This window comes from Anomaloglossus baeobatrachus, chromosome 8 (genome assembly GCF_048569485.1).
Source record: "Anomaloglossus baeobatrachus isolate aAnoBae1 chromosome 8, aAnoBae1.hap1, whole genome shotgun sequence".
Lineage (NCBI taxonomy): Eukaryota > Metazoa > Chordata > Amphibia > Anura > Aromobatidae > Anomaloglossus > Anomaloglossus baeobatrachus.
The window spans coordinates 56,416,921-56,440,748 of NC_134360.1; the positions used below are offsets into that span (position 1 = coordinate 56,416,921).

Below are 23,828 nucleotides of genomic sequence, written 5' to 3' on the forward strand. Positions count from 1 at the left end.
AAGAAATGATCGTCATAGTATGATGGCGAAATGTAAATGAAAAAGAAAAGTCCTAACACCCTGACTGAAAACATACACTGCTATACAATATAATGTTACATGAGGATATATACATCTTGGAGCTATACATTGTATCTGCACCAGGGTGTCAGGCAGGGAACATGGCATGGGGGAAGGGCGGTCTCACCTCTTAATGATGGAAGACAACTTTATACCCACTATCCCAATTAAAACTCCCTCAAGAAGAGAAGGCAAACTACAGCTCGACTAGAAAGGATCGTTCCGCTGATGACACAAGAGGGGTCCCAGAGGTCAAGAACCTTTGCCGTAATTGTGATCGTCCTCAATCATCCTAGGGGACTGCACTTATCTGCACATGGTACCTACTCTGACCCCCTAAATGGTGATTGGGAACTTAATGGCTTGTTTTAGTCTATCACAATGATCCGTGGAGGAAGGGGCAGAAAAATGGTGGTGGAAGGTGGAGATGTTCCATGGGAAGAGGAGGATGAGGGAAAAAGACAGAAGGAGAAGCCATAAGTGTGGAGAGATGGTGGAAGATTTGGAGACTAATAATCAGGGTCCATTTGTTGGCGTGAGGCATTACTAAGAGCTACTCCATTAGTTTTTGCTTTGGGGAGGGGTCTCAAGATTACATGTATCACTGATCTATACACTGGGGGTAAAGCTATACGTGGTGAAGACTCTACCTAGTGTTTGAAGGAGCTCAAAAAATGCTCTAAAAAAGAAGACATCAGTATTATTAATGGGTGAAGGGCTGATACAACGTTTGTATTTGGGTGCAGAGACTTAAGATATCTCTGCTATTATAAATAACCATTCCCATATAGATCTGCCATTTATACCCTTGATTATTACATATGGCTCCTTCTGATTGCAGAGGTAGGTTCTTACCCTGTAATCGCTGGAGGTGACGTAGAAGATGGGCAGGAAGGCCAGCCAGATGATGCAGGTGGTGTACATGGTGAATCCAATGAATTTGGCTTCGTTGAAGTTCTCGGGACACTTTCTGGTCTTGAATGCATACAGGGTGCACAGCAGAACCAGGAGGACGTTATACGAGAGCGACACCAGCATGCTGCCATCCCCACTATTGCACTTCAGTGTCACCACATAGCGTTTATCCGGAGCAGTTTCCTTGCGAGTACCTGCTGGCTCCAGAAGTAGCCACACCAACACCACAAGAAGCTGGCAGGAGATGAGTACCAAGCAGATGCCAACTTGGGAGGCTGGGCTTATGAACCGAGGTCTCTGGACGCCATCGCGGGCACCATTGAAGATACGGGCAATGCGATTGGTCTTGGTTAATAGCGCTGAATAACATATGGCAAAAGACGTGCCGAGTCCAAGACGACGGAGGGTGCAAATCCCAGTGGATGGCTTAGCAATGAAGATGAAGGTCATAGCATAACAGAGCAGGACTCCGATTAGAAGGATGTAGCAGAGCTCACGCCCCGAGGCCTTCACAATGGGAGTATTGTTGTTCTGGACAAACAACCAAATAACAAACATGGTGGAAAGAAGACCCAGGCAGGAGAGGCAAACGGGACCCAGAGCCCAGGCGTCACTCCAGCGGATATACTCCTGAGGAAGCTCAAAGCAGTCCTTGAGGTCCACATTGGGCCAGTAGCCCAGGCCACAGTCTTTACAGGTGAACTCATCGAGCAAGTACTCGTGTGGCTGGCAGGGGATGCAGATCCAGCAGCACACGTCTCCAGGCTGCATGCTTTTCACCTCGTTTTTCTTACAAGGGTCACTGCACTGAGACACTGGCACTGAGCTGCGTGCCCAGGGAATCCGGCTAGTATTGAGTGTCAGCTCCTCGGCCCAGTAGCCAACTTTCAGGTAGCGATAATGTCCATTTGTTTTTTGGAAGTTAAAGATGTTGTAACGACCAATTCCATCTCCAAACTTGTCGAATCTCACGATGCTTCGCGTGTCCGGTGGAGGAAATGGAGCTGAAGAAAATAAAAAGACAATTATTATTAGATATGTTGGGTATGATCTATGGAGAGACAAATATAGATGATGATATTCCTACTACTCATCTACGGTACTTTCAGTATTCTCCATTCACTTCTATGGAAGTTATAGAAATAGTGGATCATGCTTGCTTAGCTAACTCCAATAAAAGTGTAGGAGGACCTCCCCATCCATTAATTCTCTGCATACACCTATGTCAACATTTGCTTCCCCATATGGGAAAAGTGTTGGGGGTCCACACTCTGCAGTTAAGTTTGGGGTCCACATTTCAGATAATTATGATATAGCCCATAATCATTCTATTCTAAGAAGGGAATACCTTTTAAAGGTTTAAGAAAGTCAAAGTCCGTGACCAATTGCCCAAGAAGAATCGACTCACCATCGAACTTCACATTGAGGATGTAGTCCCGGTAGAAGCGACGTCCATTGAGCGGGTTCATGGCGGGGCAGAGGCTACTGACGTTGGGGCACAAGGTCTGGTACATGTTGTGCAGACCATGAGCCATGGCATACACCGCGTTCACCACAAACATGATCTTGGATTCTTGCTCAAACTTGACGTCTTGCAGGGAATGCCTGGAACAGTCTGAAGAATTGAGCTGACAATTAAACTTATTCTCCCAGAATTCCCTGAAGAACGGATTCCTGGTGTTATTGAAGGGGTGTAAAGATTGGAAATATCTGGAGAACTCAAACAGTGGGTAAGATGCCAGCTCAATGGTAATGGCGCCTTCAGCCACCTCTTCGCTTCTAAACACCACGCTCTCCGACGCTCCCCAACCATCGCTTGCTACCCACATGAAGGAAACATTCAGTTGCTGGGCAGCAGCCAGAAGTTCCCGGGCATCTTCAATCTTGGTGAAGAGCACGACCACCCGGGCACTAGGCTTCTGTTGGAGAGCACGAATGACACTGGTAAAAGTCTTTTTGTTCATGGACCGTCCAACCTTTTCGGAGGTAGCGATGCAAATGTTTCTAGCCCTCGCCTCCTGCTCAAAGGCTTCAATGCCCGTTTCACCATAATCCCCTTCAGAGGCCACGGTGGACACATAGGTCCAGTTGAAGAAGCGAAGGATCTCGGCCATGGCCTTGGCTTGGTAGAAGTCAGGAGGCACAGTGCGGGCAAAGAAGTCATAGCGGGTCTTATCACTAAGCTTGGCACTTGTAGAGGCGTAACTGATCTGTGGGATCTGGAAGAGCCTCAAGAGGTTGGCAACCTGGAGAAAATGGAGAAAATACGAGGAACATTTATTATATGGGATATCACTCAGGGGGTCATGAGGGATGGTGTTGTAAATCTAAGTGTTGGTTACAGACTAGATGGACCATCACGATAGCCTCCTACGGCGCTGTCCATACAAGTTAAGATATTACACTAATTAAACATAATGAAGCCCCTCAGGCGGTCACTATATGTCCTCTCCTGGGAATCGTCAGTCACATTGACTATGATAGGAGGGAATGCTCTGAAAATTGTATTTCTATTGATTTTCATTTCAGATGATCTTTTCTAGATTATAGATAAATTTCGAGATAAGTAAATTAAATTTGCAAAAAAACAATCTATTGTGCAGATGCACACATTTCCCTCCATCCTATCATGTGAAATTTTGGATCCCCTGAGAGACACATATCAGATCAACTACATACTTTGGATACTAGATGAAAGTTCTCAAGGAAGAACCCCCATTATTAACTTACAACTCACTGATAGGTATATGAAGATGGGTTTTGTATGCCGGATGAAGAGGTTCCATTCAATCATCTGCTAAGCTGCAGCATAGCCTGATGGAAAATGAGAGGTGGTACTATCTGTATCTACATCATATACGTGGAGAAACAAGGAGACGGTACTATTTGTATCTACAACATAGACATGGAGAGACAAGGAGACGGTACTATCTGTATCTACAACATATATATGGAGAGACAAGGAGACGGTACTATATGTATCTACAACATATGCACAGAGATACAAGGAAGTGGTACTATCTGTATTTATGAAATGTAAAAGGAGGCATTACTATCTGTATCTATATCATATACACTGAGAGATAAAGAGGCAGTACTTTCTTTATCTATAACATATACAAAGAGAGACAAGGCAATGGCACTATCTGTATCGACAACATATACAAGGAAAGACAATGATGTAGTACTATATGTATCTTCAACATATTCAAGGAGAGAGAAGGATGTAGCACTATCTGTATCCACAGCATATACAAGGACAGACAAAGAGGTGGCACCATCTGTATAAAAAACATATACACGAAGAGACGAGTAGGTGGTACTATATGTATCTACAACATATAAAAGGAGAGACATAAAGGCGCTACTATCTGTATACACAACATATACAAGAAAAGACATGGAATCAGTACTATCAGTATCTACAATATGCACAAGGAGAGACATGGAAGTAGTACAATCTGTATCAACATATACATGGAGAGACAAGGAGGCAGTACAATCTGTATCTACATCAAATACAATAAGGTATTACTATCTGTATCTACAACATATCCACGTAGAGACAAGGATGTGGTACTATATGTATCTACACATATACATGTAGAGACAAGGATGTGGTACTATCTGTATCTATAACATGCACAATGAGAGACATAAAGGCAGTACTATTTAACATATACATAGAGAGACATGAAGGTGGTGCAATTTGTATCTACATCATATACTAGGAGAGATATGAAGGCAATACTATCTGTACCTACAACATGCACAAGGACAGACAATGAGGTGGTGCTATCTGTATCTACAATATATACAAGGAGAGACAGTGAGACAGAACGTTGTGTACTTACAACATGGACAAGGAGAGACAGGGAGGTAGTACTATCCGTATCTACAACATACAAGAAGAGACAAAGAGGCAGTACTATCTGTATCAACATCATACACTGGGATGATTCAGGGAGACACTGCTATCTGAATCTACAACATATACAAGAGGAGACAAAGAGGCAGTACTATTTGTGTCTACTGCATATACAAGGAAGACTCAGGGGGACAGCACTATCTATAGGTACATGTTTTACAGGGAAAGACAGGAAGGCAACATTATCAGTAGCTACATGATTTACAGGAAGAGTCGGGGAAGCAGCACTATCTGTACCTACATTCTTCAGTGGCAGTGATATGTTGAGCTGCTGTACAATGGACTGTGATGGCGCACTCATCACTCTTTGCATAGGATGTTTCATTCCATACATTTACCTGTATAGAGACATCACTATACGACCCTCCGATGACTCCGCTGATCGCTGTGAGTGTCTCCCCATGGATGGCGTAGGATCCATCTGGGCAGAGGTACTGAGGACCGTCTCCTCGAGTCAATGATCCTCGCACCAACTCCAAGGCTTGCTCCAGAGCATAGGTGTCTTTAGAGCATGTGTCCAGGATGTGAGCTCCCAGCCTAAGTCCTGGAAGGATTTTGGGGTCCCTGTTAATGGCATCTAAAGCAAAAAGCATGGCTTCCAGCCGCTGCAAGCCCCGCTGCTCATTCATGCGTCCACACTCAGATCCCGGACCTCCTTTTTCATGGACGGGGAAGAGACCCCCTATGACCAGATCTCCTTCAATGCGGATCTCTGGTCTGGGGATTTTGCTGCTCTTTTCAGTGGTAAAGACAGGAAGGAAAAATAGCGTCCAGAAGAGAATAGCCATTGGCTCAACCAGACGGTCGGATGTGAAAGTCAGATATTGAGAAATCACTTCAGGGGCTGCTGGAGAAAAGGACACAGGAATTGGGGGACTTGGGTGAATGACTAGGCAGAAATGGAGGAGGCATAGAGAACCCAGGGAGTGACCCCCAAACTTTTATCCTGAATGGAAAGAGAGCAAGAGAGAAAGTGAGAAAAAGAGAAAGTTGACTAGAGGTGAAGGAAGTACAACAAAATGAGATGTCTATACTCTCAATAAATGGCAGCCTATATGACCTTATGACAGGTATATAACTGCTCATTTATCACAGATCTAAGGAGACAGTACTATCTGTGCCTGCATCATTTAAAAATAGAGAGCGGAAGGTAGCACTATCTGTACCCACATAATTTACAGAAAGAGAGACAGGGAGGCAGCACTATCTGTACCCACATAATTTACAGAAAGAGAGACAGGGAGGCAGCACTATCTGTACCCACATAATTTACACAGAGAGAGAGACGGGGAGGCAGTACTATATCCATTGCCATAGACAAGAGAAGAATAATTTGTATCTACATCATTTATAATAAGAGACAATACTATCTGTGCCTGCATCATTTAAAAGTAGAGAGAGGAAGGCAACACTATCAGTACCTACATAATTTACAGAGAGAGAGAGACAGGGAGGCAGTACTATATCCATTGCCATAGACAAGAGAAGAAAAATTTGTATCTACATAATTTATAAAAAGAGACAATACTTTCTGTGCCTGCATTATTTAAAAGTAGAGAGAGGAAGGCAACACTATCAGTACCTACATAATTTACAGAGAGAGAGAGACAGGGAGGCAGTACTATATCCATTGCCATAGACAAGGGAAGAATAATTTGAATCTACATCATTTACAAAAAGAGACAATACTATCCGTGCTTGCATAATATAAAAGTACAGAGAAGAAGGCAGCACTATCAGTACCTACATAATTTACAGAGAGAGACGGAAAGGCAGTACTATATCCATTGCCATAGACAAGAGAAGAATAATTTGTATCTACATCATTTACAAAAAGAGACAATACTATCTGTGCCTGCACCATTTAAATGTAGAGAGAGGCAGGCAGCACTATCTGTACCTACATCATTTACAGAGTGAGACAGGGAGGCAGTACTAAATCCATTGCCATAGACAAGGGAAGAATAATTTGTATCTACATAATTTACAAAAAGAGACAATACTATCTTTGCCTGCATTATTTCCATACAATGAAAGGAAGGCAGTAATATTTGTACACTTACAGGGAGATAAAAGGGAAGCACTATCTCTTTCAACATGATTTACAAAAAGAGACAGGGAGACATTACTACCTGTAGCTACATAATTTACAGGGAGTGACAGGGGAAGGGGTTGTGGGGGGATCGAAGTACTATCTTTATCTATACATTTACAGAAAGATACAGGGATAAACAACTTTGTGGCAGTATTATCTGAATCTACATTATTTACAGAGAGACACAAGCAAAGTACTGCATATCATTTATATGGGGATACAGTAAGACAGTACTAGCTGTACCTATGTAATTTACAGGAAAAGACATGAAAGCATTATTATCTGTACCTAGATCAATTTTAGGAAGAGTCAAGGATAGAGTACTGTCTGTTTCTAGATCAATTGCAGATTGAAACAGGGAGGCAGTACTATCTGTATATACTGTACATAATTTACAGAGACACTTTTAATAAAATCTGTATCCTTATTTTTTTCAGATAGACACATTTAGGCAGTAGTATCTACACTTACATCGTTTACAAGCAGAGACAATGAAACAATACTATCTGTACTATATTACTTGCAGGGAGAGACAGAGAGGCAGCATCATCTTTTCCTACATCATATACAGGGAAGGGCAGAGAGAAAGTCCTCTCTGTATCTACTTCATATACCGTCTGTACTCACATTATTTACAGAGAGACAATTAGACAGTACTATCCATGCCTACATTACTGACATGCAGAGACAAGCAGGCAGTACTATCTGTACCTGTATAGCTCTGTGAGTAGATGGATAACCATAGTATTATACTGCACAGAAGGAGGCCACTGTGTATCCAGGAGAATGTGCATGGGATGGAATATAACAGAAAATCATTAACGGCAAAAATAAACTAAAAGGAAAACTAAACTAATAATCTCGTCCCACAAGCTACAAGAGCTGGGTTCTCTGCTTCACTCAGCTGAATGGTATATACTGTGTATATATATATATATATATATATATATATATATATGTATGTATATATACACAGTTGAAACCAGAAGTTACCCTCTGCTCTCTATAAAGACACATCTGCAGGTTTTTCCTTCCCTCGCTATAAAGACACATCTGCAGGTTTTTCTCACTATCTCACATAAAATCAGAATAAACCTTTTCTGTTTTAGATCAATTAGGAACCAAAATTATTTATATTTGCCAAATGCCAGAATAATGAGAGAGGGAATGTTTTAAGGCATTTTTGTTACTTTCTGCAAAATGAAAAGTTTGCATACGTTTCATTAGTATTTGGTACCATTGCCCTTACACTGTATGATTTGGGTTACAAATTTTGGATCTCCTTCCACAAGCTTCTCACCATAGTTGGTAGGAATTTGGGCACATTTCTCCTGACAGAACTGGTGTAACTGAGCTATGTTTGTAGGTCGCCTTGCTCGCACCGGCCATTTCAGCTTTGCCCATAAATTTCCAGTAGGATTGAGATCAGGGCTTTATGATGGCCACTCCAAAACATTGACTTTGTTATCCTTAAGCCACTTTGTAACCAGTTTGGCAGTATGCTTCGTCATTGTCCATTTGGAAGACCCATTTCTGCCCAAGCTTTCAGTTCCTGGCTGATGTCTTGAGATGTTGCTTCAGTATTGCCACATAATCTTCTGTCCTCATGATGCCATCTATTTTGTGAAGTGCACCAGTCCCTTCTGCAACAAAACAACCCCACAACATGATGCTGCCTCCCGTGTTTCACAGTTGGGATCGTGTTCTTAGGCTTCAAAGCTTCTCCCTTTTCCTCCAAACGTAACGATGGTCATTATGGCCAAACAGTTAAATTTTAGTTTTGTCAGACCACAGGACATGTCTCCAAAAATTAAGGTCTTTGTTCCTGTGTGCATTTGCAAACATTAATCTGACTTTTTTATGTTTCTTTTGGAGTAATGGCTTCTTCCTGGCAGAGTGGCCATTCAGCCCTTGTTGATACAGTACTCATTTCACTGTGGATAATGACACAATCTTACCAGCTTCCGCCAGCATCTCCACAAGGTGTTTTGCTTTTGTTCTTGGGTTGATATGCACATGTCTGACACAGCTAAAACCAGAAGTTTACATACACTATGGAAGTTTATGGAAGTTTACATACACTGTGACATGCAACAGTCCCCTGTTATGGAGCTACTTGGAATTTCGTCTTATCTGCTGACCATCTCATGAGAGGCTGAGGAGATGGAGAATTGAATGTTCTTCTCCCATCAAACCCGTCTCATGATCACCCCCAAACCTGGCACAACACATAAAATAATAGTATGATACAGAGACAGAGCACGAGAGCAAGAACAGCAACGACTCTCCGGCTGAGGTCACTGTTCCCTACTGATATTATTACTGATATCACTAATAAGACAGACAATGTTGTCCTGAAATACTCTGTGCTGCATAGAGAACACTACTTCCATATATTACTCTCATTCTGTGACCTCCTATTTAACAAGCACGCCCCTCTCCTTAATTCCTCTGTGCTGCTGAAGACCCTGCTTCTTCCACTATGTACCGTAATTGTCTATGAACTCCCAGATAAGCTCCCTTGTGTCCTGAAATACTCTGTGCTGCAGAATCATATGGCCAGATCAGGGCACTGATGAGGTTTATACACCAATGATGGCTCGGATACCAGTAGGGAATATTAAATCTTTGGGTCTGGCTTATAAATGAGGGGTTCAAACTTCCCTGTGATATGTATGGACTGGGGACACAGTGAGTGGACTGACCCCCGACATAGCGCAGAGACCCCCGATCAGTGTCGTGGGGTCCGGTCAGGATATCAGCATTTGCCTCCTATCACATATGGGGCAGCATAAGGCGTCACATCAGATTTTCTACAGGTTCCCAAATGAATCCATATTTGTTCAGTCCTTGGCATAAATCCCACATTATGGACCTGGCGGCCCCTTCTCTCCTCTGACGCCCCCTCATCACCTCCGGGTTCTGCGGGATTTAAATTCTAAAGAACATGGCAATGTTTTGAGGCTGGATCCTCAGACCAGGAACACCCGCAGCATGGATGCCTTTGTCCTTTACAATATGGAGCGACGCTCTGCAGAGCATTCCCTATACAGAGTGCTAATCTGCAGCTCTCTGCTCACCACACATCCATCTGTCTGACACCCCCTCCTCCATCACACGTCTCCTGTGGATATTTCCCGCATATCTCACTGTTATACATGGCAGGATTGCTGGGACTCCAGACTTCTTAGCTTCACACATATGGTCTAACATTAAAGGGAACCTGTCAGCAGGCAGGCCCCACTCCTATAGGGTTAATAGGGATGAGCTATGGAAATGGGGGAACTTACTAACACTGAAGGTGTCACTATAGAAGTAGCACTTATTCTTTAGAGCACCTTCAATACATTTGAGGTGGACATTACCGATTAATATCTCCAGTAATATATCTCAAATGACTGAAAACTCCAGCAAATAACAAGTTAATAGAGAGATCGTAATGTATCAGACAAGTAAGGTGTCAGTGTCCAAATTCGACCATTTTGTCTGTATTTGTTAACCTTACAATTTGTGATTTGGCTGTTTTTCTGATACAAAACTCCAAATTCACTGCATAGACATCAACAGTTACATGGCAGCATCATCCCTGCCTAACCCTCCACTAGAAGGACCACAGGGGCAAATCACTTACTGTGTTCCATGTATCTCTGTACACAGTGAGCTCCCCCTAGTGGTGGCTGCAGACAGAATCTTATCATGTATCTCTGTATACAGGGAGCTCCCCCTAGTGGTGGCTGCAGACAGAATCTTATCATGTATCTCTGTGTACAGGGAGCTCCCCCTAGTGGTGGCTGCAGACATAATCTTATCATGTATCTCTGTATACAGGGAGCTCCCTCTAGTGGTGGTTGCAGACAGAATCTTATCATGTACTGTATCTCTGTATTTAGGGAGCTCCCCCTAGTGGTGGCTGCAAACAGATTGTTATCATCTATCTCTGTGTACAGGTAACTCCTCTTAGTGGTGGCTGCAGACAGAATCTTATCATGTATCTATGTTTGCAGGGAGCTCCCCCTAGTCATGGCTACGGACAGAATCTTATCAAGTAACTTTGGATACAGGGAGCTCCCTCTAGTAGTGGCTGCAGACAGAATCTTATCATGTATCTCTGTATACAGGGAGCTCCCCCTAGTGATGGCTGCAGACAGAATCTTATCATGTATCTCTGTATACAGGGAGCTCCCCCTAGTGATGGCTGCAGACAGAATCTTATCATATATCTCTGTATACAGGGAGCTCCCCCTAGTGGTGACTGCAGACAGAATCTTATCTTGTATCTCTGTATACAGGGAGCTCCCCCTAGTGGTAGCTGCAGACAGAATCTTATCATTTATCTCTGTATACAGGGAGCTCCCCCTAGTGGTGGCTGCAGACAGAATCTTATCATGTATCTCTGTATACAGGGAGCTCCCCCTAGTCATGGCTACGGACAGAATCTTATCAAGTAACTTTGGATACAGGGAGCTCCCTCTAGTAGTGGCTGCAGACAGAATCTTATCATGTATCTCTGTATAAAGGGAGCTCCCCCTAGTGATGGCTGCAGACAGAATCTTATCATGTATCTCTGTATACAGGGAGCTCCCCCTAGTGGTGACTGCAGACAGAATCTTATCTTGTATCTCTGTATACAGGGAGCTCCCCCTAGTGGTAGCTGCAGACAGAATCTTATCATTTATCTCTGTATACAGGGAGCTCCCCCTAGTGGTGGCTGCAGACAGAATCTTATCATGTATCTCTGTATACAGGGAGCTCCCCCTAGTGATGGCTGCAGACAAAATCTTATCTTGTATCTCTGTATACAGGGAGCTCCCCGTAGCAGTGGCTGCAGACAGAATCGTATCATGTATTTCTGTATACAGGGATCTCCCCCTAGTGGTGGCTGCAGACAGAATTTTATTATGTATTTCTGTATACAGGGAGCTCCCCCTAGTGGTGGCTTCAAGAGGAGTTCTGCCTGTTTTGCTCTCAGTTCACAGTCTGGAAGCTTGTGGAAGGTGAGTTGTCCAGCTCCCTTCACAGGGTGTTGGTGCTGTGTGGCAGCCATTGTTGGCTTAAACAATTTAGGGACCTACTGAAAGGTTCGCCATGACGTTGTCACGAATGACAGACAGTCATGTGGTTTCTGGCCATAGAAGGTCACAGCGTTTGGCTGCGCAGAATGCTCCCTGACTTTCTATTGTTCCTGCTGTCAGTATTCATTGGCATATGTAGCGTTCCTGCTTGTTTTTCATCTCTTCCCCTTTTCGACCCAGCAGGAGCTCGCCTTTCATCCAGCTGCTTATCATCAGCATTATCTTGGTGCTTAAATACTCCTTCCTTTCTTGGACTCGTGCTGGTGATATTTTTCAGTTCATTCAAGCCTTGGTTGCAAGCAGGTGGCTTGTGCTCCTCTGTTGTATCATTGCTGAAAACTTTACTGAACTTCTACCTATGTCATCTGTAGATAAGTAGTTCATGCATTTTACCCCTGTGTGTTTTCGTGAGTTGTCTATAGTTGTTTAGTTTGGTTTCCGAAGAGCTCATCCCATCCATTCCCTATTTAAGGTCCAGCAATAAGGATACCTTGGGTCAGGTATCCAGCTTGGCGCATAGGTGCTGGACCTATCTAGGGTGGTGAGGGACCCCAAGGGCCAGCAGTAGCTTTAGTCAGGCGTCACCATCTTCCAATTCCCTAGACACAGGGTTTCCCTTCCTTTTCGACGTTCGCTTGGTACTTCCCCATACCTAGCGTGATAGATGTGGCAGTGGGTTTTGTATAGTCTGATCAGATTGTTAAACCTCATGTTTATTATTTACTAGCTGTAGTACCCGGGCGTTGCCCGGGATAGTAACTGTCTCTTTGTCTCTCTCCCAGTTTCTGTCTGTTTGTGTCTGTCTCTGTCTCTGTGTGTCTGTCTCTGTGTCTGTCTCTGTGTCTGTCTCTGTGTCTGTCTCTGTGTCTGTCTCTGTGTGCTTCCATGTCTGTCTCTTTCCGTCTCTCTCTCTGTCTGTCTGTATGTCCGTCTGTCTATCTCTGTCAGCCTCTGTCACTTTGAGTGTCTGTCTCTCTCTCTCTGTCTGTCTCTCTCCCTGTCTCTTTCCCTGTCTGTGTCTCTCTGCCTCTGTCTCTTTGACTGTCTCTCTCTGTCTGTCTTTCTGTCTCTTTCCCTTTCCCTGTCTGCCTCTTTCTCTGTCTGTGTCTATGTCTGTCTGTCTCTTTCTGTCTGTCTCTCTCTATCCGTCTCTTTCCCTGTCTGTCTGCCTGTCTCTTTGATTGTCTGTCTCTCTCTCTCTGTCTCTTTCCCTGTCTGCCTCTTACTCTGTGTCTATGTCGGTGTGTCTCTTTCTGTCTGTCTCTCTCTATCCGTCTCTTTCCCTGTCTGTCTCTGTCTGCCTTTGTCTCTTTGACTGTCTGTCTCTCTCTCTGTCTCTTTCCCTGTCTGCCTCTTAGTCTGTCTGGGCCTATGTCTGTCTGTCTCTCTCTGTTTCTCTACCAACATCTTATTACTTCATACATAAGCTTGTTATACTATGAATGTCTTAAGTTCCTATAGCAACCACTCACAGCTCATATTAATAACCTATAGCTTGTAGCTCCATTGACTTTAATGGAGGCAGGTTTGTTGAAGAGTAACTTTAAAGAGCAGGGTTAAATTTTCCCATCAAAAAATAGTCTATGACGTTCCCTGAGTCACATGAGGCATCTGTGCAAAATTTCGTGATTGTAAATGCGACAGTGCGGATTCCTTTAGTGGACATACACACATGCATACACACATACATACACACATGCATACATACATACACTCAGCTTTATATATTAGACTAGCTTTAGTACCCGGGCTTTGCCCGGGATAGTAACTGTCTGTCTGTCTCTTTCCCCCGTCTGTCTCTTTCCCCCGTCTGTCTCCTTCCACCATCTGTCTCTTTCTCTTTCCCTGTGTCTTTCCTTGTCTCTGTCTCTTTCCCTGTCTTTTTCCTTGTCTCTGTCTCTTTTCCTGTTTTCGTCTCTTTCCCTGTCTGTCTCTTTCCCTTTCTATCTCTTTCCCTGTCTGCCTGTCTCTTTCCCTGTCTATATCTGTCTATCTCTGTCTCTTTGACTGTCTGTCTCTCTCTGTGTCTCTTTCCCCGTCTGTCTCTTTCCCCATCTGTCTCTTTGCCCATCTGTCTCTTTCCCCGTCTGTCTGTCTCTTTCCCTGTGTCTTTCCTTGTCCCTATCTCTTTTCCTGTCTTTTTCCTTGTCTCTGTCTCTTTTCCTGTTTTTGTCTCTTTCCCTGTCTGTCTCTTACCCTGTCTGTCTCTGTCCCTGTCTGCTTGTCTCTTTCCCTGTCTACCTCTGTCTCTTTGACTGTCTGTCTCTCTCTTTCCCCGTCTGTCTCTTTCCCCATCTGTCTCTGTCCCTGTCTGTCTCTGTCCCCGTCTGTCTCTATCCCCGTCTGTCTCTTTCCCCGTCTGTCTCTTTCCCCGTCTGTCTCTTTCCCCGTCTGTCTCTGTCCCCGTCTGTCTCTGTCCCTGTCTGTCTCTGTCCCTGTCTCTTTCCCTGTCTCTTTCCCCGTCTGTCTCTTTCCCGTCTGTCTCTTTCCCCATCTGTCTCTTTCCCCATTTGTCTCTTTCCCCGTCTGTCCCTGTCTGTCTCTCTGTCTGTCTCTATCTCTCTCTATCTGTGCCTGTCTCTTTCCCTGTATGTGTCTATCTGCCTCTGTCTCTTTGTCTGTCTGTCTCTCTCTATCCATCTCCCCACCAATATCATATTACCTCACACATAAGCTTCTTATACTATGAATGCCTTTCATTCCTATAGCAACCAATCACAGCTGCTATTAATAACCTGTGGCTTCTATCTCCATTGACTTTAATGGAAGCTGTTTTTTTGGAGAGTAACTGTAAAGCGCGGGGTTAAATTTTCCCATCAAAACATAGTCTATGACGTTCCCCGAGTCACACGAGGCGTCTGTGCAAAATTTCGTGATTGTAAATGCGACAATGCGGATTCCTTTAGCAGACATACACACACACACACACACACATACATACACATACATACACTCAGCTTTATATATTAGACAAGCTGTAGTACTCGGGCGTTGCTCGGGATAGTAACTGTCTCTCTGTCTCTCTTCGAGTTTCTGTCTGTCTCTGTCTGTCTCTGTCTGTCTGTATCAGTCTCTCTGTCTGTCTCTCTCTATCTCTGTGTCTCTCTCTTTCTCTGTGTCTGTCTGTCAGTATCTTTCCCTGTATGTCTCGTTCCAGGTCTGTCTCATTCCAGGTCTGTCTCTTTCCCCGTCTGTCTCTTTCCCCGTCTGTCTCGTTCCAGGTCTGTCTCATTCCAGGTCTGTCTCTTTCTCAATATGTCTGCTTCCCCATCTGTCTCTTTCCACGTGTGTCTCTTTTCACGTCTGTCTCTATCCACATCTGTCTCTTTCCACGTCTGTCTCGTTCCCCGTCTGTCTCGTTCTCCGTCTGTCTCGTTCCAGGTCTGTGTCATTCCAGGTCTGTCTCTTTCCTTGCCTGTCTCTTTCCCCGTCTATCTCTTTCCCCGTCTATCTCTTTCCCCGTCTGTCTCTTTCCCCGTCTGTCTCTTTCACCGTCTGTCTCTGTCTCTTTTCCTGTCTCTTTCCCTGTCTCTTTACTTGTCTCTCTCTTTCCTTGTTTCTGTTTTTTTTCCCTGTCTAGTTACTTCTCTCTGTCTCTTTCCTTGTCTCTGTCTCTTTCCCTGTCTCTTTCCTTGTCTCTGTCTCTTTCCCTGTCTCTTTCCCTGTCTGGCTGTCTCTTTCCCTGTCTGTCTGTGTCTGTCTCACTGTCTGTCTCTTTCCCTGTCTGGCTGTCTCTTTCCCTGTCTGTCTCTGTCTGTCTCTTTCCCTGTCTGTCTGTCTCTTTGCCTGTCTGCATGTGTTTTTCCCTGTCTCTCTGTGTCTGTCTCACTGTCTGTCTCTTTCCCTGTCTGGCTGTCTCTTTCCCTGTCTGTCTCTTTCCCTGTCTGCCTGTGTCTTTCCCTGTCTGTCTGTGTCTGTCTGCCTCTGTCTGTCTCTTTGACGGTCTGTCTCTCTCTCTGTCTCTTTCTGTCTCTCTCTATCCATCTCCCCACCGACATCTTATTACCTCACACATAAGCTTCTTTTACTAATTAATTATACTAATTAATTTTGTTCCTATAGCAACCACTCACAGCTCCTATTAATAACCTAATAGCTTGCAGCTCCATTGACTTTAATGGAGGCAGGATTTTTGGAGAGTGACTGTAAAGTGCGGGGTTAAAGTTTCCCATGCAAACATAGTCTATGATGTTCCCTGAGTCACATGGAGTGTCTGTGCAAACGTTCGTGATTGTAAATGCGACGGTGCGGATTCCTTTAGCGGACATTCACACATACATACACACATACAGTCAGCTTTATATATTAGATTAATAATAAATAATAAAATAATAATGTTTAATTGTAGAATTTTTGCCTAGCGGCATTAGATCAACTTATGATTTTTAGAGGTGCGGTCTACATCTTTTTCTTCAGCTACGGTAGAATGTTATCATGTACACACGTGGTCAAAACTGTTGGTACCCCTCATTTAATGAAAGAAAAACCCACAATGGTCACAGAAATAACTTGAATCTAACACAAGTAATAATAAATTAAAAATCTATGAAAATGACCAAATGAAAGTCAGACATTGCTGCTTTTCTGCTTCCACAGAATTAAAAAAAAATAAAAAAATAAAACTCATGAAATAGGCCTGGACAAAATTGATGGCGCCCTCCTCCTCCTCCTCCTCCCCCCCTCCTCCCCCCCTCCTCCCCATCCTCTTGCTCCTCCTCTTCCTCCTCCTCCTCCTCTTCCTCCTCCTTAACTTAATATTTTGTTGCACAACCTTTTGAGGAAATCACTGCAATGAAATGACTCCTGTACCTGTCAATGAGACTTCTGCACCTCTCGACATATTTTGGCCACTCCTCTAGAACAAACTGCTCCAGTTGTCTGGTGTTTGAAGGTTGCCTTTTCCAGGCGGCATGTTTCAGCTCTGTCCAAAGATGCTCAATAGGATTTAGGTCAGGGCTCATAGAAGGCCACTTCATAATAGTCCAATGTTTTCCTCTTAGCCATTCTTGGGAGTTCTTAGCTGTGTGTTTTGGGTCATTATCCTATTGCAAGACCTATGACCTGCGACTGAGACCAAGCTTTCTGACACTGCGCAGCACATTTCTCTTTGAAACGCCTTGATAGTCTTGAGATTTCATTGTACCCTGCACAGATTCAAGACACCCTCTCCCAGATGCAGCAAAGCAGCCCCAGAACATAACAGAGCCTCCTCCATGTTTCACAGTAGAGAGAGTGTTCTTCTCTTCATATGCTTCATTTTTCCGTCTGTGAACATAGAGGTGATGTGCCGTGCCAAAATGTTCAATTTTTGTCTCATCTGTCCATAGGACATTCTCCCAGAGGTTTTGTGGCTTGTCAACATGTAGTGTCACAAATTCCAGTCTGTCTTTTTTATGATTTTTGTTTTTCAACAATGGTGTCCTCTTTGGTCGTCTCCCATGAAGTCCACTTTGGCTCAAACAACGACAAATGGTGCGATCTGACACTGATGTTCCTAGAGTGCACCTTTAATATGTTTAGAAGTTTTTCTGGGCTTTTGTTACCATTCATATTATCCGTCTCTTTGATTTGTCATCCATTTTCCTCCTGCAGTCAAATCAAGGGAAGTTGGCTACAGTCCCATGGATTTTAAATTTCTGAATAATATGTGCAACTGTAGTCACAGGAACATCAAGCTGCTAGGAGATGGTCTTATAACCTTTACCTTTAACATGCTGGTCCTTAATTTTTTTTAGAATCTCCTGAGAGAACTCTTTCCTTTGCTTCCTTTTGCTTTGTCATATTATTTTCAGGGGAACCATCATTTCTGTCCAGGCCTATTTCATGAGTTTTTGGGTTTTTTATATTCTGTGGAAACTTGGTTGAAAAGCAATGTCTGACTTTCATTTGCTCATTTTCATAGATTTTTTTATTTATTATTACTCTTGTCAGATTGAAGTTATTTCTGTGACCATTGTGGGCTTTTCTTTCATTAAACGAGGGGTACCAACAATTTTGACCACATGTGTACCGCTGTAAACAAGGAGATTCCTGTGGTGGGTGTAAACAGAATCTTATCATGTATCTCTGTATACAGGAAGCTCCTCCTAGTGGTGGCTGCAGACAGAATATTATCATGTATCTCTGTATACAGGGAGCTCCCCCTAGTGGTGGCTGCAGACAGAATCTTATCATGTATCTCTGTATACAGGGAGCTCCCCCTAGTGGTGGCTGCAGTCAGAATCTTATCATGTATCTCTGTACACAGAGAGCTCCCCCTAGTGGTGGCTGCTAAAGAATCTTATCATGTATCTCTGTATACAGGAAGCTCCTCCTTGTGATGGCTGCAGACAGAATCTTATCATGTATCTCTGTATACAGGGAGCTCCTCCTAGAAGTGGCTGCAGACAGAATCTGATCATATATCTCTGTATACAGTAAAATCCCCCTATTGGTGGCCGCAGACAGATTCTAATCATGTATCTTTGTGTACAGGAAGCTCCCACTAGAGGTGGCTGTAAAAGAATCTTATCAAGTATCTCTGTGTACAGGGGGCTCTGCCGTGTGATGGCTGCAGACAGAATCTTATCATGTATCTGTATACAGGGAGCTCCCCTTAGTGGTGGCTGCAGACAAAATATTTAATATATTTCTGTATAGACGGAACTTGACCTACTGAAGGCTGCAGACATTTTAATATGTTTATATTATCTACTTATGCAGAAGTGGTGACTTCAGACAGAAGAATCTTATTCTGTATCTTGGTTTCCAAGAAACTCTTCCTAGTGATGGCTGCTAACACAATCTCATCATGTATCTCTCTATGCACAGCGCTTTCCCTAGCGGTGGATGCAGACATGTATCGCTATTAATAAAGAGCTCTCCTTAGTAGTGGCTACAATCACACAGAATTTTAGGAGAGCTCACTACATACAGATATACATTATATCACTCTATCTGTAGTCACCACTAGGGGGAGCTCCCTGTATACAGAGATACATAATAAGATTCTGTCTGTAAACAGGGAGTTCTGCCTAGTGGTGGCTGCAGTCAGAATGTTATAATGTAACTCTGTATACAGGAGCTAGTGGTGGCTGCTTATGGCTGAGAAGCACTGGGTCTTTCAGGCATCCTCCCCCTTTGAAAGGTGCCTGAGCAACATGGTAATTCAGTAAGGTGAATATGTGCTAGTTGTCAGGACCCGTTTCCTTTGCCAGTATCCTGTACTAACCTGTACCTGTGTTCCAATACCGTCCAGTGTACCTGTACCTATCGTCCAGTCTGTACCAGCCTTTAACTAAGTATCAGAAGTCCAGTCTGTTACAGTCATGCTGCCAGCACCTCAGTCCGTTTGTGCCTGCCTGACCCCTGGGGTCAGCTGCTATAGTCTGAGATTGCCGCTGGAGTGGTACCTGGTGGTTACCTTCCAGCACAAGCATAACCTCACCATCAGAGACTCTAGTAAGGGCCCCTGAGGCGTAGTGGCTCCACACCCACAGTTTGCTCAAGCCATGGACCCTGCTGATCTAAGCTCCTCTGCCCTCCAGCATTGTACCAGGTGATGACTCGCCAGTGGGAACAGCAGGATCAGATCCTGACTTTCCTGCGGTCCGTGAACACCCATTTGAATGCTGCTTCATCTGCATCAGTCAATCGGCAGCTCCAGCAAAGTCAGTTATTCCTGTTCTCAGCTCTGGACCCCGTTTGTCTGCTGATTTGATGGTGACCAGGTGGCATTCATTACATCCCATCTGTAAGGAGAGGCACTACTGTCACCAAACCCCTTATGAGAGAGAGGGATCTCATAGTATCGAAACTGCAAACCTTCCTAGAAGCATTCTAAAAGCTTTTCGACAAGCTGGGCCGTGTCAGCTATGCAGCATCTTCTCTCCTCAGAGTGCCCCAGGGAGGTCTTACTGTAGTCCGTTCGATTCTACACTCTGTCTTCAGAACTCCTTTGGAACAATGACGTGCCGGAAGCTTTCTGGGAGGTCTGACCAGGAGAATTAAGGATGAGCTTGCTGGTGGTGACATTCCCACCTCCTTAGACGACCTGGTTTACTTGGCTATGCAGATTGACTTCAGGTTTCAAGAACGTTCTAGAGAGGTGAACAGAGAGAAGAGTTTTGCTGTATCATTCCAGAGGCCAATCGCTGCACCATCTTTATCTTTCACAGGTCCTCCTGAACTAATGCAAGTAAGCCGAGTGAAGCTGGCTGAACATCGCCAGGAGGTCCATCACTCCGAAGGGATGTGCTTCTACTGTGGCTGTGCTGAACATGTCATCCGCTCCTGTCCTGAGAAGTTGGGAAATTCTCAATCCTAGGGTTGGTTGGAGAGGCCAGCCTGGGTGAGAGCAACTTGTCTCCACCTCTGATTCTGTCAGGATCCATATCCTGTGGCACCAACCGATTTATTGAGTCATTCTATCTTGGCTTCTGCAGGAAACTTCGTGCAAAAGGCCATAGTGGATTGGTATTGGATTCCCATTCATCAACTTCAAGCTGTCCTTGTGGTGTCACCCATTGATGGTAAAGCCCTGTTCGAGGCCGTCCATCGATCACCCAGCAAGTGGTGCTTCAGGTGGGAAGGCTGCACTCAGAGAAGATCGCTTTCTACTTGCTACCAGGTCTCTCACATGCACTGCTATTGGGGCTGCCTTGGTTTCGAATTCATGAGCCTGTCTTGGACTGGAGATCTGGTGAAGTGCTTAGATGGGGTCAGTCCTGTCACGAGAAATGTCTTGTTCCTGACTGTCCTGCACGACCACTGACGACTTTAATCTTCCGTTCCTGCCTATTGGTCCTATACTGACGTCTTCAAAAAGAAGGAGAGGGAGATGTTACCACCACACAGGCTGTATGACTGCCCAATAAACCTACTGCTCGTTTTGTCTCCTCCCCAAGGCCGAGTCCACGCCCTCTCCTAGGCAGAGACCCAAGCTACGTCCGAGTACATCAAGAAAAACCTGGCAAAGAGATTTATTCAGAAGTCCTCGTCTCTGGGTGGCGCTGGGTTCTTTGTGAAGAAGAAAAATAGCTCCCTCTGGCCCTGCATTGAATATAGGGGACTTAATCAGATTATGGTCAAGAATAAATATGTGTTGCCTCTCATTTCAGAATAGTCTCAAGATTGCCAGAATCTGTTCTAAACTTAATCTTCAGAGAAGATATAATCTCATCCAGATTCACCAGGGGGACTGCCTTCAACAATCGGGACGGACACTACGAATATCGAGTAATGCCATTCAGACTCAGCAATGCCCCTGCAGTTTTCCAGAAGTTTGTAAATTATATTTTCTGGGATCTTCTCTACTCATGTGTGGTCGTGTTCCTGGACGACATCCTGGTGTTCTCTCCCGACCAGCCCACACATAGGAGGAAAGTTTGCCAGGTTCTGCAGAAACTAAGGGAGAATCATCTGTATGCCAAGTTCGAGAAGTGTGTTTTCGATCAGACCTCCCTTCTTTTCCTGGGGTATATAATCTCCGAAACCGAACTAAAGATGGATCCAGAGAACGTGTCAGCAGTACTGAAGTGACCTTGTCCTAACGGTGTTAAGGCAATCAAGAATTTTCTAGGATTCACTAAGTACTACCTCCAATTTGTTCCCCATTTCTCTTCACAAACCGTCCCATGATCCGCAAGGGGGCGAATCCGAGGATATAGACTCCGAAATCTCAGAGCGTTTTTATCTCCCATTAGCAGGCCTTCTCATCGGGTCTGGTGCTGCATAAACCTGAGACCAACAAACAGTTTTTCTTGAAAGTGGATGCTTTTACCTCTAGGGCCGATGCGGTTCTCAAGCAGAAATCTCCTACTGGCTGGATGGTAACCTGTGGCTTATATTCTCTGCCCCAGAGTGCTACTACTTGATTGATGATCAAGAGTTTTTAGTGATTAAGATGGCTTTGGAGCAGTGGTGTCATCTACTTAAAGGGGCAGTCCACCCAGTTGTCCTTTAAACCGACCATAAGAATTTGGCTTACTTATAGTCTGCACAGTGATTAAATCCACGCCAGGCTAGGTGGTCGGAGTTCTTTGCCGCTTTGACTTTGTCCTCCATTTTCGGCTTGCAGACAAGAATGTCAAGGCAGATGCACTTTCAAGGTCCTTTTTGTCAACTAACCAGGAGGAGATGCCTCAACACATTATTGAGCCCTCCAAGATGCTTATGTGTCGCCCTGGGCAAGCCAGGGGACACAGGTCACAACACCACCACACCCCACACTCCAGGTAGGCACATCTGCTAACCAAAAATCCTTGTTGCCTTCCTCCAGGAGTCTGTTGATGCACACCAGGGGGTGGGCCAGGCGGTTGGCTCCGCCCACCAAGGAGCTCACAGCTCTGGAGGCAGGAAGTGTCAGGCAGATTAGCCCGGGGAGGGCAAGAGTGAAGTCTAGCTGAGGGCTAGAGTAAACAACCAAGAAGTGAAAGTGGAGGAAAGAAAAGGAGTAAAGGAGGAAAGCAAGAAGTGGTGACAGAGCAGAGAGTGTGCAAAGCCTGAGAGCCCAGCTGTGTGTAGGGCTAGAACAGCAAGGTCAGCGACGGCGGTGACTGTTCGGAGGGGGACCGTTTGGAAGTTCCTGGAAGGACCCCGTTGGCTGTGTGCCCGGTGGTCTGGAGCAGTGTTCCGAAGGACAGTCAGCACCAGGGCAGGGGCCTCTCGGACCCCGGCAAGGCTAGGAGTCGCCAAATTTGCCGAATCCGTCAGTGAAGGGGACGTAGATCCCCCAGCAACCAAGTCCCGATTGACGGCAACAGCCCGACCATTACAGGGGAGACACCGCCACCGCCAGGGCACCAGTTTCCCCAGGGCCAGCGCCCGCGGGCAAAGTGTAGAGCTCCTCCGGCCCAGATTGCAGTCGGGGAGCGGGTAACCGGAGGGAATCCACCGCTACCATCAGTCAACACAGGTGCAAGGAAGAGAGACATCACCGTCACCTACCGGGAGTGCAGGTGCAGCCGTCTGTGGGACCGTCCTACCAGCCGTTTGGTTTACCGTACAAACTGTGTCCAAGTCTCAGGCTGAGTGAGTACCACAGTGCCGCAAGGCACAGCGCTGCCCCCGCGTCCCTGCGCCCTCCAGGCCCTACACTTCACATCTCTTCACTGGGCCCCGGGATCAACAACCCCTACCCACGGAGGGGCAACACAACACCTGGCTGCTCCGCATCACCATCCCCGGGACCCCCACACTGAGCAGCGGTGGTGCAATCACCACAACCGTGGGTGGCGTCACGAACTATAACAATCCCCACACCCAACAAACACCCCCCTTTCACTCACGGGCGAGGAGTGTCGCTCGAGGAACCCCGGGATCCGGCCCACGGCTCGAGCCACCACTGAGCAGCTGCCGGACCCGAGCAGAAGGGGTGAGCGCGGTGTGCTGACACCCTCCTCCCCGCCCGCGACAACTTGGCGTCACGAACAGGATCTTACCGCTCTGCCGTCTGGTAGAGGTGCGCCTTGTTACCGCCGGAGGTATCCGGCAGAAAAATTTCAGAAGCCACCATCTTTGGCGCGAAAAGTTCCCGCTCGAGCGTCTTCTCGAGCAGTAGAGGCGCGAAGGCCAAAACCCCGCCCCGAGAGAGGAGGGGCCGGAAAGAGCTAAGGGGGACGCGATGGCGGCTGGCGGCATGTAGTCGCCGCTATAAAAGCAGGGACGCCAGGACCTTGCCAGAAAACCGTTCCTGGAAGCAAACAGCAAAGACACCATGTGGATGCCGTCCCGAAACACCGTGGCCCCCGCACCGAGAACCGCAGCGTGGGTGGAAATC

The 23,828-nt window shown here is 45.4% G+C and overlaps 1 protein-coding gene across 2 annotated transcripts in view; it reads right to left on the minus strand.

Annotated features, from left to right (window-relative positions):
• Positions 1 to 23,828, minus strand: part of GRM2 (glutamate metabotropic receptor 2) — a 40,183-nt gene that overhangs the window by 3,117 nt on the left and 13,238 nt on the right. Inside the window, exons 2-4 of one of the 2 annotated variants that reach the window (XM_075321638.1) lie at positions 5,242 to 5,849; positions 2,384 to 3,221; positions 916 to 1,979 (exon numbers count right to left, since the gene is read on the minus strand). In XM_075321638.1, coding sequence (XP_075177753.1) covers positions 916 to 1,979; positions 2,384 to 3,221; positions 5,242 to 5,691 — 2,352 coding nt within the window. In that variant the 5' untranslated portion in view covers positions 5,692 to 5,849. Of the gene's footprint in view, positions 1 to 915; positions 1,980 to 2,383; positions 3,222 to 3,712; positions 3,790 to 5,241; positions 5,850 to 23,828 lie in introns of those variants that run through there. The other variant, XM_075321640.1, reaches the window with a different exon arrangement.